The sequence below is a fragment of the Abrus precatorius genome, unplaced genomic scaffold (genome assembly GCF_003935025.1).
Source record: "Abrus precatorius isolate BTA unplaced genomic scaffold, Abrus_2018 Scaffold9, whole genome shotgun sequence".
In the NCBI taxonomy this organism is placed as follows: domain Eukaryota; kingdom Viridiplantae; phylum Streptophyta; class Magnoliopsida; order Fabales; family Fabaceae; genus Abrus; species Abrus precatorius.
In genome coordinates this window covers 23,352,504-23,364,778 of record NW_020874439.1, presented here as the reverse complement: position 1 = coordinate 23,364,778, position 12,275 = coordinate 23,352,504, and the positions used below count along the sequence as shown (strand labels likewise).

The 12,275-nt window shown below is 31.9% G+C and overlaps 3 protein-coding genes and 1 non-coding gene across 5 annotated transcripts; 3 read left to right on the top strand and 1 right to left on the bottom strand.

Moving 5' to 3' along the window:
• Nucleotides 1–2,641: 2,641 nt before the first annotated feature.
• LOC113851382 (dormancy-associated protein homolog 4) lies at nt 2,642–4,591 on the top strand. Of its 2 annotated transcripts, none has more exons than XM_027481846.1 (3): nt 2,642–3,036; nt 3,949–4,048; nt 4,169–4,591. In XM_027481846.1, the coding sequence occupies exons 1-3, from the start codon at nt 2,790–2,792 to the stop codon at nt 4,197–4,199; spliced, it is 378 nt and encodes a 125-aa protein (XP_027337647.1). In that variant the 5' UTR covers nt 2,642–2,789; the 3' UTR covers nt 4,200–4,591. The 2 variants fall into 2 exon arrangements, with proteins under 2 accessions (XP_027337647.1, XP_027337648.1); XM_027481847.1 differs by having other exon boundaries at nt 3,949–4,029; nt 4,169–4,590.
• A 341-nt stretch (nt 4,592–4,932) lies between these two features.
• LOC113851051 (acyl carrier protein-like) lies at nt 4,933–5,830 on the bottom strand. The gene is made up of 3 exons (XM_027481539.1): nt 5,672–5,830; nt 5,316–5,435; nt 4,933–5,058 (listed from the first exon to the last, which is right to left on the bottom strand). The coding sequence occupies exons 1-3, from the start codon at nt 5,828–5,830 to the stop codon at nt 4,933–4,935; spliced, it is 405 nt and encodes a 134-aa protein (XP_027337340.1).
• Nucleotides 5,831–7,465: 1,635 nt separating this feature from the next.
• Nucleotides 7,466–7,538, top strand: TRNAA-UGC. The gene has a single exon. It is a non-coding gene; the product is annotated as a tRNA-Ala (tRNA).
• Nucleotides 7,539–8,215: 677 nt separating this feature from the next.
• On the top strand, nt 8,216–9,897 carry LOC113850007 (trihelix transcription factor ASIL2-like). Its single transcript, XM_027480303.1, has 2 exons — nt 8,216–8,321; nt 8,530–9,897. Exon 2 carries the CDS (start codon nt 8,548–8,550, stop codon nt 9,655–9,657), a length of 1,110 nt encoding a protein of 369 aa, XP_027336104.1. The 5' UTR covers nt 8,216–8,321; nt 8,530–8,547; the 3' UTR covers nt 9,658–9,897.
• Nucleotides 9,898–12,275: the final 2,378 nt, after the last annotated feature.

Sequence of the window (12,275 nt, the reverse complement as noted above, 5' to 3'; positions counted from 1 at the left end):
GATAAAAATCATTTATCTATGTTTAAATAATTTTTACTTTTAAAGTATTATATATCTGATTTATTATCATTGTTAAAAAGTTATTATTATCTTTAATTTATATTAATTAAAATTTAAAAAACATACGTAGAACACACTCATGATGATATGCTAGGGTTTTATGGAAGCTCTATAGTAATAATGACTTAATGAGACTCTCTTATGCAATAAATCAGCATTCTATCTTCGGTTTCAAACTTCGAATGCATTCGGTAATGAAAATTTAACACGTGTTAATAATAAGACCATTAAGGAATGTGGAATTAATGCTTGACAATTATGAGTCTGTGAACATCGAATGAAAGGGATAGTATTAACGCGTATTTGATTAAAGGCTAGGGCGTGTTTGAAAGTTTATGCAAATAATTTATAAAAATTACTTTATCATTTTCATAAACTATTTTTAGTTTATCTCGTTAAATTTTATTGTTGACAAATTTTTTACTTAAACTATCATTTAAAAAAAAAACTTATTGAATTTAGTGCTTAAACGAATAATTATCTCAATGCATCCTAAAATTATTTAAGAGAAAAAATTATTTTTTATCATCACTTTTTTTAAAGTTTTCAAAATGATTATATTTCTTAGAATTAATTATTAACTATGCTCGCAATATGGACGTTATTTATTTCCGTTAGTGTTTGTCCGAATTAATTATTAAAACAGTATGATGAAAATTTAAAATTATAAACTACAAATTTATAGAAAATTACTATTATTGGATAGCTAGAAATTGATTAAATATATATAAGTAATAATATTTAATAAAAATAATAAAATATAAGATACTTGATATATAAAAAGTGGTGTGATGCATTATAGGAGATAGAATAAATCAAAAGATATCCTTATTTTCGAGAGTAAGGATTAAAATTCAATATATAGAGAGATTAATAATAGCGTTAATAATTAAATTATAACATTATATAAACATTTTTATATAAAAAATTATCTTTATAAAAATCACATTTCTTTCTAATGCTTGTGGAAGGGGTTACTAGAGGCTCATCTTTTATGGAATTTCTTTTAACAATTTATCACATTTCCTCAGTTTCAATAGATTTAGGCAATAATGATATTGATGAATTGTATTTTACGTGCTTCAAAATATTTAATTCTTGTAATGGGCCCCCACAATTTAAAACTAATAAAATCACCATCTATTCGTCTCTAATGTTTTCTTTTAAATCCGACTTATTGGAACTTATATTTTAATTTTAAATTTTTTATTAACTGCACTTACTCTTTTTTTTTTTTTAATGTGATACATTTTTTTAATATTTTGACTTGACCCTTTGTTTTAAGTTTTGGTCTTTTCATTTTTAAATTAATTTTAAACTTTGGAGGCAGAATATAACCTGTAAATTTAAATAATTTAAAGTCGTAATCCTTTTATATATATTTTTAATTAATTAAAATATAGTGAAATGAAAATTATTTTTTAATAATTTTTTTAGGTGTATTCTTAAAAAAAAAAACTTTTACAAAAAGAGAACGGTGTCTTATTTTAAAATAGAAAAAGTTATTAGACTAAAAAGTACTCAGAAAAAAAAACTTACATTTATTCTACTCTAAAAACTTGGATTCATTAAGGTATAAAATTTTTTTTTTTGATAAATGAGATTGCTAAAATTAATTATTTACAAAAGTTGTTAAAGATGTAAGTTTATGAAGAATAGGAGTATCAGATAACGTGTGTATGAGAGAGAGTGAGAGAGTTATTTACTTAAAAATGAAGTTTTGAAATTTACACTTTACCTATTAATTATATGATAAGCACATATTTAAGAATATTACGTGGAGGTAGGGTGGACTCTTCCCATATTTCGTGGGAACTTATCCAATTGACGTGTCGTCGTAACTTTATTGCATCGTTGATAATGAAATGGGCCCCAACTGTTCCATTTTTCCCTGACTCAGTCTTTTTTATTTTTAACCTCTTTCCAATATTTTTGGATCCTAATTGCAAGGCTTGCTAAGCTCGTCTCTTCTTCGGCTCACTTATTTCACTATTAATTTATCCTAAACTTATTATTAATTAATCATTTTTTCTTCAGTCTAAAATTATTCGAAACCATATATCAAAATCCCCTTCAGAAGTTGCAAGCTCCATTTCTTCAAATTTCAACTTTCAAACCATAGCATATAGATTCTGTTTTGTTTCTCTCATTCACATGCTTTGGAAATACATGTGATAAAGTCAATAACTATAATTAACACATGCTACACGTCTCTCAAGAGATTTATTATTTCATCGTCAAAAACATGGCAACACTAGAATTCAATTCTTGACATGCATAGCGGAAATTAAAAAAAAAAAGAAAGAAAGATGAGAATAGTCATGAATATAAAAATGCAAAATTGAGCTTCTAGATTTGCAATTAAAGTGCAAGTTTAGGAAGAGCCAATATATATATATAGAAGATAAAATATAGGAAAGAGCAAAATTAAATAAATTTAACGGCTGGAAAGAAAGCCATATTAGCCGGTGGAGCTAAGTTTACAAACTAAGCTGTCAATAATTCAATTAACCTTATCAAGTCATCATCCTCATCCTTCTCTTTCTCTCATTATAAGTATCCCAACACTCTCACCAAACGCACACAAAAAATAAAAATAAAAATAAAAATAGAACAAATTTTGTTTCTTCGTCTCCTTCTCTCTGTCGTTTCGTTCCCATCCATCTTTGTTCTTTATTTTGAAATTACAAGAAGTAAACACACACATATATAAATATTTATAAGAATATATGATGGGTTTTCTTCACAAGCTTTGGGACGAAACGTTGGCCGGGCCCACACCGGAAACGGGTCTGGGCAAGCTCCGCAAGTACAACTCATTCTCCGGCGGCGCCGCACTCCGGTTACCGATGGCGGAGGAAATTCCGATAAGTCGCAGCATCACCATTGTTCGGACCCAGTCCGGTTTCAGAAGCACCACTACTCCTGATCCTGCTTCTCCTTCTGTGCCTGTCACCCCTCGCACCCCTTTAACTTGTAACCTCTCTTTCTCTCTCTCTCCTTTAACGTTGTTGTTTGGTTTTTCAGAATATTTTCGTTTGTTGTGTTGTTTGTACTAGGTTGTTTATTTGGTTTGCATGATAGGATAAGACAAACAAGCAGAACCTTCTTATGTTAATTTAACGAAAGATGCATAATCTCATAGCATTGTGATATTCTGAATGCTTTTTTTGTTTGTTCTATTTTCATCAACTTTTGTGATTTTTTTTTATTCCTGTTTTAACACAACATAATGGGGGTTTATATATCCCTAACACAAGAGGTTAGTTCACTAAAAATAATATTTATGATTATAGATGTTTGGTTTGAATTTTCTTTTATTTTATTTGTTTTACTATTTTTATATTTGTATACAAAATAATAAAATAAAATTAAGTGATGTTTTCATAATTAAAAATAAAACAGATATTATCAAAGTTTGTAAAACTCACTCTTTGATTCTCTTTTTGTTGCTCTATCTTTTAAATATATTCAATTACTGTACATATTAATATATAGCTGTGAGAACTAGCTGAATTTGATAAAAAATGGTTGTGCATTGTGTTAGGCAACAATTAGGTTACCTTGATATGTTTGACACTAGTTTAGAATGATACTAGTGTCTACAAAGAGGATATGTCATGTCTGCGACGGTAGCCTTAAAAAGTTGACCATGAACTTGAGTTTGATCAAGTATTCCTTTTTCTTCTTTTGTTAAACGAACCGATATACTAACTAGCCATTAATTTCTTGAGTCTATTGGTACATAGTTAACTTGGACCGAGTTGACCCGTATACTTATCCCTAAGTGTACTTCAGCTCTATCTATAATATCATGTAAAAAAAATTATTATTAATTTTTTGTCATATTTTATAACATAATAATTTATTTTTTAAAAAAAATTGCAGCGGAGACGCCAGGCAGTGATTTCAAGAAGTTGACAGGGAGAAAATCATTAGCAGAAACTGTGGAGAACGCCGAGAATAGAAGTCCGACAATTTACGATTGGTTCTCTAATTTTTACTTTTGATTTATAATTTCTATCCCTTGTGATGTGAGATGACACACATGCCCTTTGCATTTGTTGTGACTAACTTTTCTTCTTTCTTTATGGTTTGCACTTTGCAGGGTGATTATGAGCGCTTTGGATCGCTATTGAGAGGGGAACTGAGATGTTTAATAATTTGCTTTCAAATTTTAATCAAATTCGGCATAGGCAGAGGGATTACTTTTTCTGTACACACGGCTACGCATCACATATATGGCATCTTGTTACTATTATTATTATGTATATTATATAGTATATGAAATATTGTATATGTATATATGAGTACCTACAAATAAAATGGCTCAAACAATGCAGGTCTTCCGCAGCTGATTGAGTCAAATGCTTCATGGGATTATGAGGTTAAAAGGAGTAGAAAGCAGCTTCTCTATGTTTGTATATATCGTTTTGTTTTTATTTTTCCAAGTTTTTGGCTGTTGTAAATATGAATTCTGCTCCATAAACTTTCTAACAATGCAACTCAATGAAGCTTGAAAGTCTGTGTTTAAGGTGATTCTTCCATATTTTGTTTTTCCATTTAGGACCTAAGTAATGCTCATTTTAATTATAAGAAATTTCAATGAACGATCTTTTCATGCATGGATAATTCAAAGGTTATGCATGTATTATTAGCTGTTAACTCAAGTAGATAATCGTTACATGAAAATTTATTACATCAAGCAATCAATTGATTCAATACAAAGACTAAAGAGTAATTTTCATTTGAGGGATGTAAGAAACAAATGTGGTTATGACAATCCATTAGAAACTAAGAGTTATATATCAAATTTGGTCAAAATCTGAAGGGCAGTGATCAAAGCCATGGTGTAACAGCATGTAGCTTGGCCTAGGTTGAAGCAGTCTTTACCTTTTCAATCAGATTAGCAGCATCTTTAACGGTAGAGATGTTCTCAGCTCCACCATCTCCAATGGAAATGCCAAATTTCTCTTCCAAAGCCATCATGATTTCAACCTGATAAAAAAACATGCATTCCAAAACATACGACAATGCACTTTGTTTAGAGACATATAATAAAAAATTGATAAATAATAAATTTTTATCAAAATAATAATATTTAATATTCTCGATACATTAAATTATATAATATTTTATAATTTTTAATAAAAATATATTATATAGAAGTTTTCGTTACGTGTCTTTAAGAAAAAATCAATTACTTTATATCATAAAGATAAAATTAAAAGAATTGCTAGAATCAGAAGCCTCACAATGTCCAGAGAATCAGCACCCAAATCCGAAAATTTAGTCTGGGGAGTCACGGTGGTTTCATCAATCGAAAGTTGCTTTGCAATGGTGTTTTGGACAATTTGCAAAGTTTCTGGTTTAGCCTTCAGCCAAAAGATGGAACACATTAGAGAAAACCAATATTGACATAGAAGTATTTAATATGAGAAAGTGGTGAAATTATTACAATGGAGCAAGAGATTCTAGTGCTAACGCCACAAGAGAGTGCACATGACTTTTTGAACGGGATTTTATTCACAAATTTTAGCCCACCAAACCTAGTGCTTGCCTGCATAAGGAAACAAATGATATTTACATATATGAACCATTGATGGGTTACCTTAACCCTTTCAACATAGAAACTTGTTTTGATGAAGTAGAGTGCATGTCTTACAATTGGAGATGGGTTCTTCATTTGGCATGTGGTTGTTGTTTTGAAGCCAGAATTGAAGGAAATGATAGCCAATGGAATTGATGAAGTGGACAGAACAGAAGCCATGGCCACTTATTTAGGGAAGCACTGAACTAGAAAAATGATTTTTTGCTATATTATAATAAGTTAGATGTTAAATGGTTCGTGTCATTTAGATTATATATAACGATTTAGCTGCAACAACTAATACCTTATGAATTATAGAATCGATGATTACGAAGGACCTTTTTTTTATGAGCCATGATAAATTGGGCGGAGTGCACCAGAAAATGTGTCTCTTTTGTAGATGTAGATGGGGTATTGAATGAGCTAAGCCATTTTGTTTTAAGGAGTGTTCTAGAAATATACTCTATTATGTAATTTTATTTATTAATTAAACTTTATTAAAAATTCTAAAAGTATGAATAGGAATTATTAAATTAAAGATAAAGTCTACATAATTTTTATAATTTTTAATATATTTTAATTAATAATAAAAAATATATTTAAGAGAGTATATTAGAGCCTTAATGGTAGTATTTTTTTTTACTGGTTTATATAACTACCCTAAAATTCTACGAGGTCAAGGCATTCCCTTTATTGGTGTTTTCACGGTGCATGCTGGACATTCTAATTTGTCTGCGTTTGAATTGATCCACACACTGTAACAACACAATCCAGACTTCTGTAATCACATTTTATTTTTGACAGATAGGAGTGTAATGTTTTAAAATGAGTGAGAATATATATCTAGTGTCTCTTAAGAAAATAAAACATATTTTTCACAATAATAATAACAGTTATAGTTTCTATCGTAATCACCAATTTTCTTAGCTAATGAAATTAAGTCAATAAACAGATACTTTTCCAAAAATTTTAAACTATACATGTTTTATAGTTCAAATTATTTTTTTTAGGTGTTCTTTTAACTATTGAATTATGCAATTAATATAATCATAAGAAATATAAAATTGAGCTTTATGCCTTTGCTTTCTTATACCTATTCAGTGGAGATTTTTTTAACATGGTTCAAATGTATATAATTTGGTAATGCACTATATTTCATCATGGAACTGAATATTATATATAGAGAAAAAGTAGTTAGAAAGAAAGTTATTTTATATATAAGAATAAAAGTAATAAATTTATACCATACAATATGCGTAGATAGTTAATATTATGAATTGATTAAATTCAAATGATGAATTTTATAAATTGTATGGATTTTGAAAAAAAAAAGGTCATAAGAATTTTATATTTTAACCTTAAATATTCATAGTAAGATTTAATATGAGATTTTTTTATAGAAAAAATTTTCTCATTTGATATGATTTCATACATTCATACATATATATAAATTAAAAATAATAAATTTCATTAAAAATTACATAAAACTTGATTAAAAATCGTAAAATTGTGTTCTTATTATATTTTTTCTGACAAAAATCAATTTTTCTTTGTATTTGTAAAAAAAAAAGCTATATGCAGTTATCTCTTAATTTTAACAATTCAAATAAGATATAATGATCTATGTTTATTGTTCTTTTTTTGGTAATAAAAAAGTATTCTCATGTTAATAATAAGTTTATTACATGTATAAAAAAGGAGAAATTTGAATAAGCTATATAAGTCTTGATAATGAGAACAAAGCAAAATAATATATATGAGGCGATGCCGAGCCAAACAAAGGTATTAGAAAGAATACACTACCCAAAGCAATATGGGGATGTAGCTCAAACGGTAGAGCGCTCGCTCTGCATGCGAGAGGCACGGGGTTCGATACCCCGCATCTCCATATGTGTGTTATTATTTTAATAATTTCAGGAGTCTATTAGTTTTGAAATGTTTTGGGGTTTGATTTTTGATTTTTGATTTTTATCTCTTATGTTTTTATATAATTATCGGGGTGTTTGGATACAGAATGACACCGTGTATAAACTTGAAAGTCTGATTCTCAAATTCTCATGTATTGTAAGTTTGTAACAGAGGAGAGGAGGTGGGGAAGAGGAAGAAACTGCACACCATACTTAGGCACACATACAAATTACATAACGGGAAACAACTTGACGTCACGCCTCTAAACAGGCAAAACTAAAACAGCATAAAAAGCTGTTCCTCTACGTCATCTCTCCTTCATTCACCCATTTACCAATCTTCCCTGTTTTACCCTTCCTCTCCAATTCTCAACAAAAATAAAAATTCAAATTAATTAACAATCCCCATTCTCAATATCTTCAAAATCGCTCCATAATCTGCAAATTTTCGGAGTATATTAAAAAGAAATATATTTATCACAAAAAAGGGGGATAATAAATGAAGAGGGTAAATTGGGTATATCGCCGGAGACCGCGGAAGCAGGTTAGTGTTGTGTTTATCGTCAAACTCGTGAACCAACCAGGGCAGTGACACCAGATAATAACAGAGAAGGTCCACCAACTGAGCCGGTGACGGAGTTTCGCTACCCTCCAATCACACTCTTCCACGTCATCCATCATTCCTCTGCCCTCTCCCCACGTGTCGACGGTCACCGTCAACTCACCCCATTCCGTCAATCCATCCAAACGAAACCCCAAAAAAGGTTCGAAAACAATTTTTTCCCAATTTTTAAAAAATTAAATCATAAAAACGAACAAATACAAAGCACGAAAAGGCGTCGATATATTCTCGCCGGCCAAAATAAAAATAAAAAATAAAATAAATAAAAACCCTAACTTCGTTTTCTCTTTCTCTCTCTCTCTCTAACTGCTTTCTTTCTCCCTATTCGTTTCTGCGAATTTTCGCGGTAGATCGGCGGCGAGGAGGTTATGGACGACGACGACGAGATCCAGTCGCATCCGTCGCCGGCGAGCGGATCCCCGGCTTCTTCGCCGAGGGCCAACGGTCGGATTACGGTGACGGTAGCGGCTCCGGCGCCGCAGACGCAGCCGGCGCCGAACAGCTTGGCATTAGCGCTTCCGATTCAGCAGCAGCCGAAGGGAAACGGCGGCGGAGGAGGGGGAAGGGAGGATTGTTGGAGCGAAGGCGCGACGGCAGTGCTGATCGACGCGTGGGGAGAGAGGTATCTAGAACTTAGCAGAGGAAATCTGAAGCAGAAGCACTGGAAGGAGGTGGCGGAGATCGTGAGCGGCAGAGAGGATTACACCAAGGCACCGAAGACCGACATCCAGTGTAAGAACCGGATCGACACCGTGAAAAAGAAGTACAAATCGGAGAAAGCGAAGATCGCCGCCGGCGCAACTAGTAAATGGCCGTTCTTCGAGAGATTGGACCAGTTGATCGGTCCCACCGCCAAGATCCCCGGCGCCGCCGGCACCAGCGCCGTCGGAAACAGTAATTTGCCGCTGCAGAAAGTTCCGTTAGCGATTCCCGTAGGAGGTCGAGGCGGCGCGAATCAGTTCCATCCTCAAAAGCAACAGCAGCAACAACCGCAACAGGTTCAGTTAAAGAACCAGAAGATTCAGTTCCGGCGGCGCGCTCCTCCGGTGGATTCCGATTCGTCGGAAAGAGAACCGCCGTCTCCGGTGTCGAGCGACAGTTTTCCGCCGGAGAGTTACGAGAGGAAGAGGCCGAGAGTGATGAATTCAAACGCCGTGAAGGGAAAGGAAGGTGGAAAAAAAGGAAAAGGTTGGGGAAGTGCGGTTAGGGAATTGACGCAGGCGATTCTCAAGTTTGGAGAAGCTTATGAACAAGCTGAGAGTTCGAAGCTGCAGCAGGTGGTGGAGATGGAGAAGCAGAGGATGAAATTCGCTAAGGATTTGGAGTTGCAGAGAATGCAGTTTTTCATGAAGACTCAGTTGGAGATTTCGCAGCTCAAGCTGGAGAGAAAAGGTGGTAACCCTAGCAATCACCATAGCACCACCACCCCCAACAACAACAATAACAACCATCATAACAATAATAGTGACAGTGAGTGAGTGAGTGAGTGAGGGAGGGATAATTAGGTTAAGGGTTAGATTCCAATTTCATTAGCCTTTCTGTGAATGAAGACTTTGTATGTGTTTAGTTGCTATTATCCCTTAATTGTTACAGTTAACTTAGTGGGATTGCTGCCTCCCAAAACAAGCAAGAAAAAAAGGAGTATGTGCTTAATAATTTAATCTCTTTGCAGCAGATGTATCACTTATGATGTGTAACACCATTCTAAGTTATGAGTATCAGGGATCATATCATCATTGATAGCTCTACTTTGATACATTGTACATATTCGATATGCAATCTGATGGATTGCATTTTAGTTCAATTCTTTACTTGTTTCTATTATTCATCCTTCTATTAAGTACATTGATTCATCATCATTTGAAAACGCTTCTCTCTATAAGCATTCTATACCACAGATATAAACTGGCTTCGTCAAATGAGTGTAGAGCTGGTATCTTTTACCGTACATCTGACCTCTAATGTCAAAGACACATTTGTACAAAGTCATAATTATTGATAGATCAAGTAAATAAAATAACAAATAATGAGAAATTATTAAAATATGTCATTGATTTTTTAATTTAACAGTTCTACTTTATCTTCTAAAATATATATCTCGTGTCTCAAGAGTCAAATCCCTACGTTATTCTATCCGTACACAATATATTAAAGTGTTATTCGCTGCAAATATATTCAACACAACGTTAAGAGATTACTTGCCATTAAGTTAGGCTAATCTTAAAACATTAATCACTATTACGAATGACTACTTTTCTTATAAGTTAAAATTCTTCTTGGTCAAAATTGATCTCATGACTCTAATACTATGCCTAATCTCTGTTTGGATTTTTATGGCTCCCCAATCATATTCAGTGTTGTATATTTTGTGCCCAGTATACTTTATTTAATCATAAATTTTAACATTGTAGACAAATGTTGAATGTTAGAGGGACACCGAAATTATATTTAATCAGCTCTGCAAATAAATTGAGTTAATTTGATGAGACCACGTCTTCAATTTCTACTTGATCACACTTTTAACAGTTTGATTGATGATGTCAAGAAAACCCGTAACTAAAAAGCGTTGGATTCTGACGTTGATTCGTAAAACCAGTAAAAAAAATGTAGGCACTTATTGTAACTTCTCTCACATAATTTAGAATAGTGCACATGCATTTGTGCCAATTTGCCAATTAGGCAAAGATGTTCTTGAAAGTGTTCTTATGTTAGAATTTCCTCAATAATATACATCATCGAAGCTTTCTGTCTATAATGAAGACAAATAGCTCAAATTAAAAGAAGAATATCTTCTAAAATCATAGTGAAGATGTTGTAAATTTTACTGAGGTGACTATCAAATGGATAACTTATTATGTCTATAATATCACTAATTATAGCTGTTCATGACTCGTTTTGTCCTATTAATTCAGTTGGACTCTGTTATGTTTTATTGGTTTGCAGTTAAAAAAATTAAATATAGTGTACTTTGAAGATAAATTCAAAATCATTTTTTGATACATTCCAACCCAACCTAATGTCTTGTATTCTTTAAATTTTTATGCTTTTTTTTATATTACTTATCTATTAATAATAAGACTTCTTAATGTAGATAATATTTTATATTATACAGTATTATATTTATATCGATATTATTTATTTTTTAAAATGTATACTGTAAAATGTATTTAAATTTTAATTGTATACTTATTAATTTTTTAATTTATCTAATATATGATGTTAAAATTAATTTATTATATCACCAAATCAAGCATCATATATTCATGCCTTGATTAGGTCAAGTTTGAACTTAAATAATTAAGATAAAACTTGTTAAATTGAGACAAGTAATTTTTGTTAGAGACGAAAATAAACATTTATTCATAAAAGGGTGAATCACAAACATTTTGTGGAATATAATGAACCCAAAAGAATTGATTAAACTGAAGTTAAGCATCACGGATTTCGTAGCTGAAAGTTTATTTTTATTAGGGATGGCAATGGGTAGGGTACTACAGTACCCATCCCCATACCCGCGTTTTAAAAAAATACCCATACCTGGCCCCATACCCGCGTGGGTATGAATATTAATCCCCGTACCCGTACCCTCTGGGTACCCGCATACCCGTCTTGTACCCATTATCCGCGCTTGTTTGAGAAAAAATATTTATAAAGAAAAATATGTTTATATAACTTCACATAAGTAGCATAATAATACAAAAATTCAATATGTAGTTGCCGAACAAGGTACAAATATAGATAAAAACAAATATTCAAAGATCATAAATATTAAATGTATCTTAATATAATAATTTTCTAAACTAAAATTCTTAGAAACAATAAGCGATCTGGTTATTTGATTTTCTTGGATTAAACGTATTATACTGTTATTTCACCCTTCAAGTATGCTCGCATCGTGTGAAACCTACAATAAAATTTACCGTCCTTTATGTATTTATGGCCTTGAGAATAACACTATGCTTTGGAAGTTCCGGTTTTACAATTTAACTCTTTAATGGTTACTCTTTGTTTGTTCCTTTTCTTTTTCTCCTGAAACATTCCTTTCAAACTTGGTTAATTCTTTTACTTCTTAATTAAATGACAACATACCCATTAT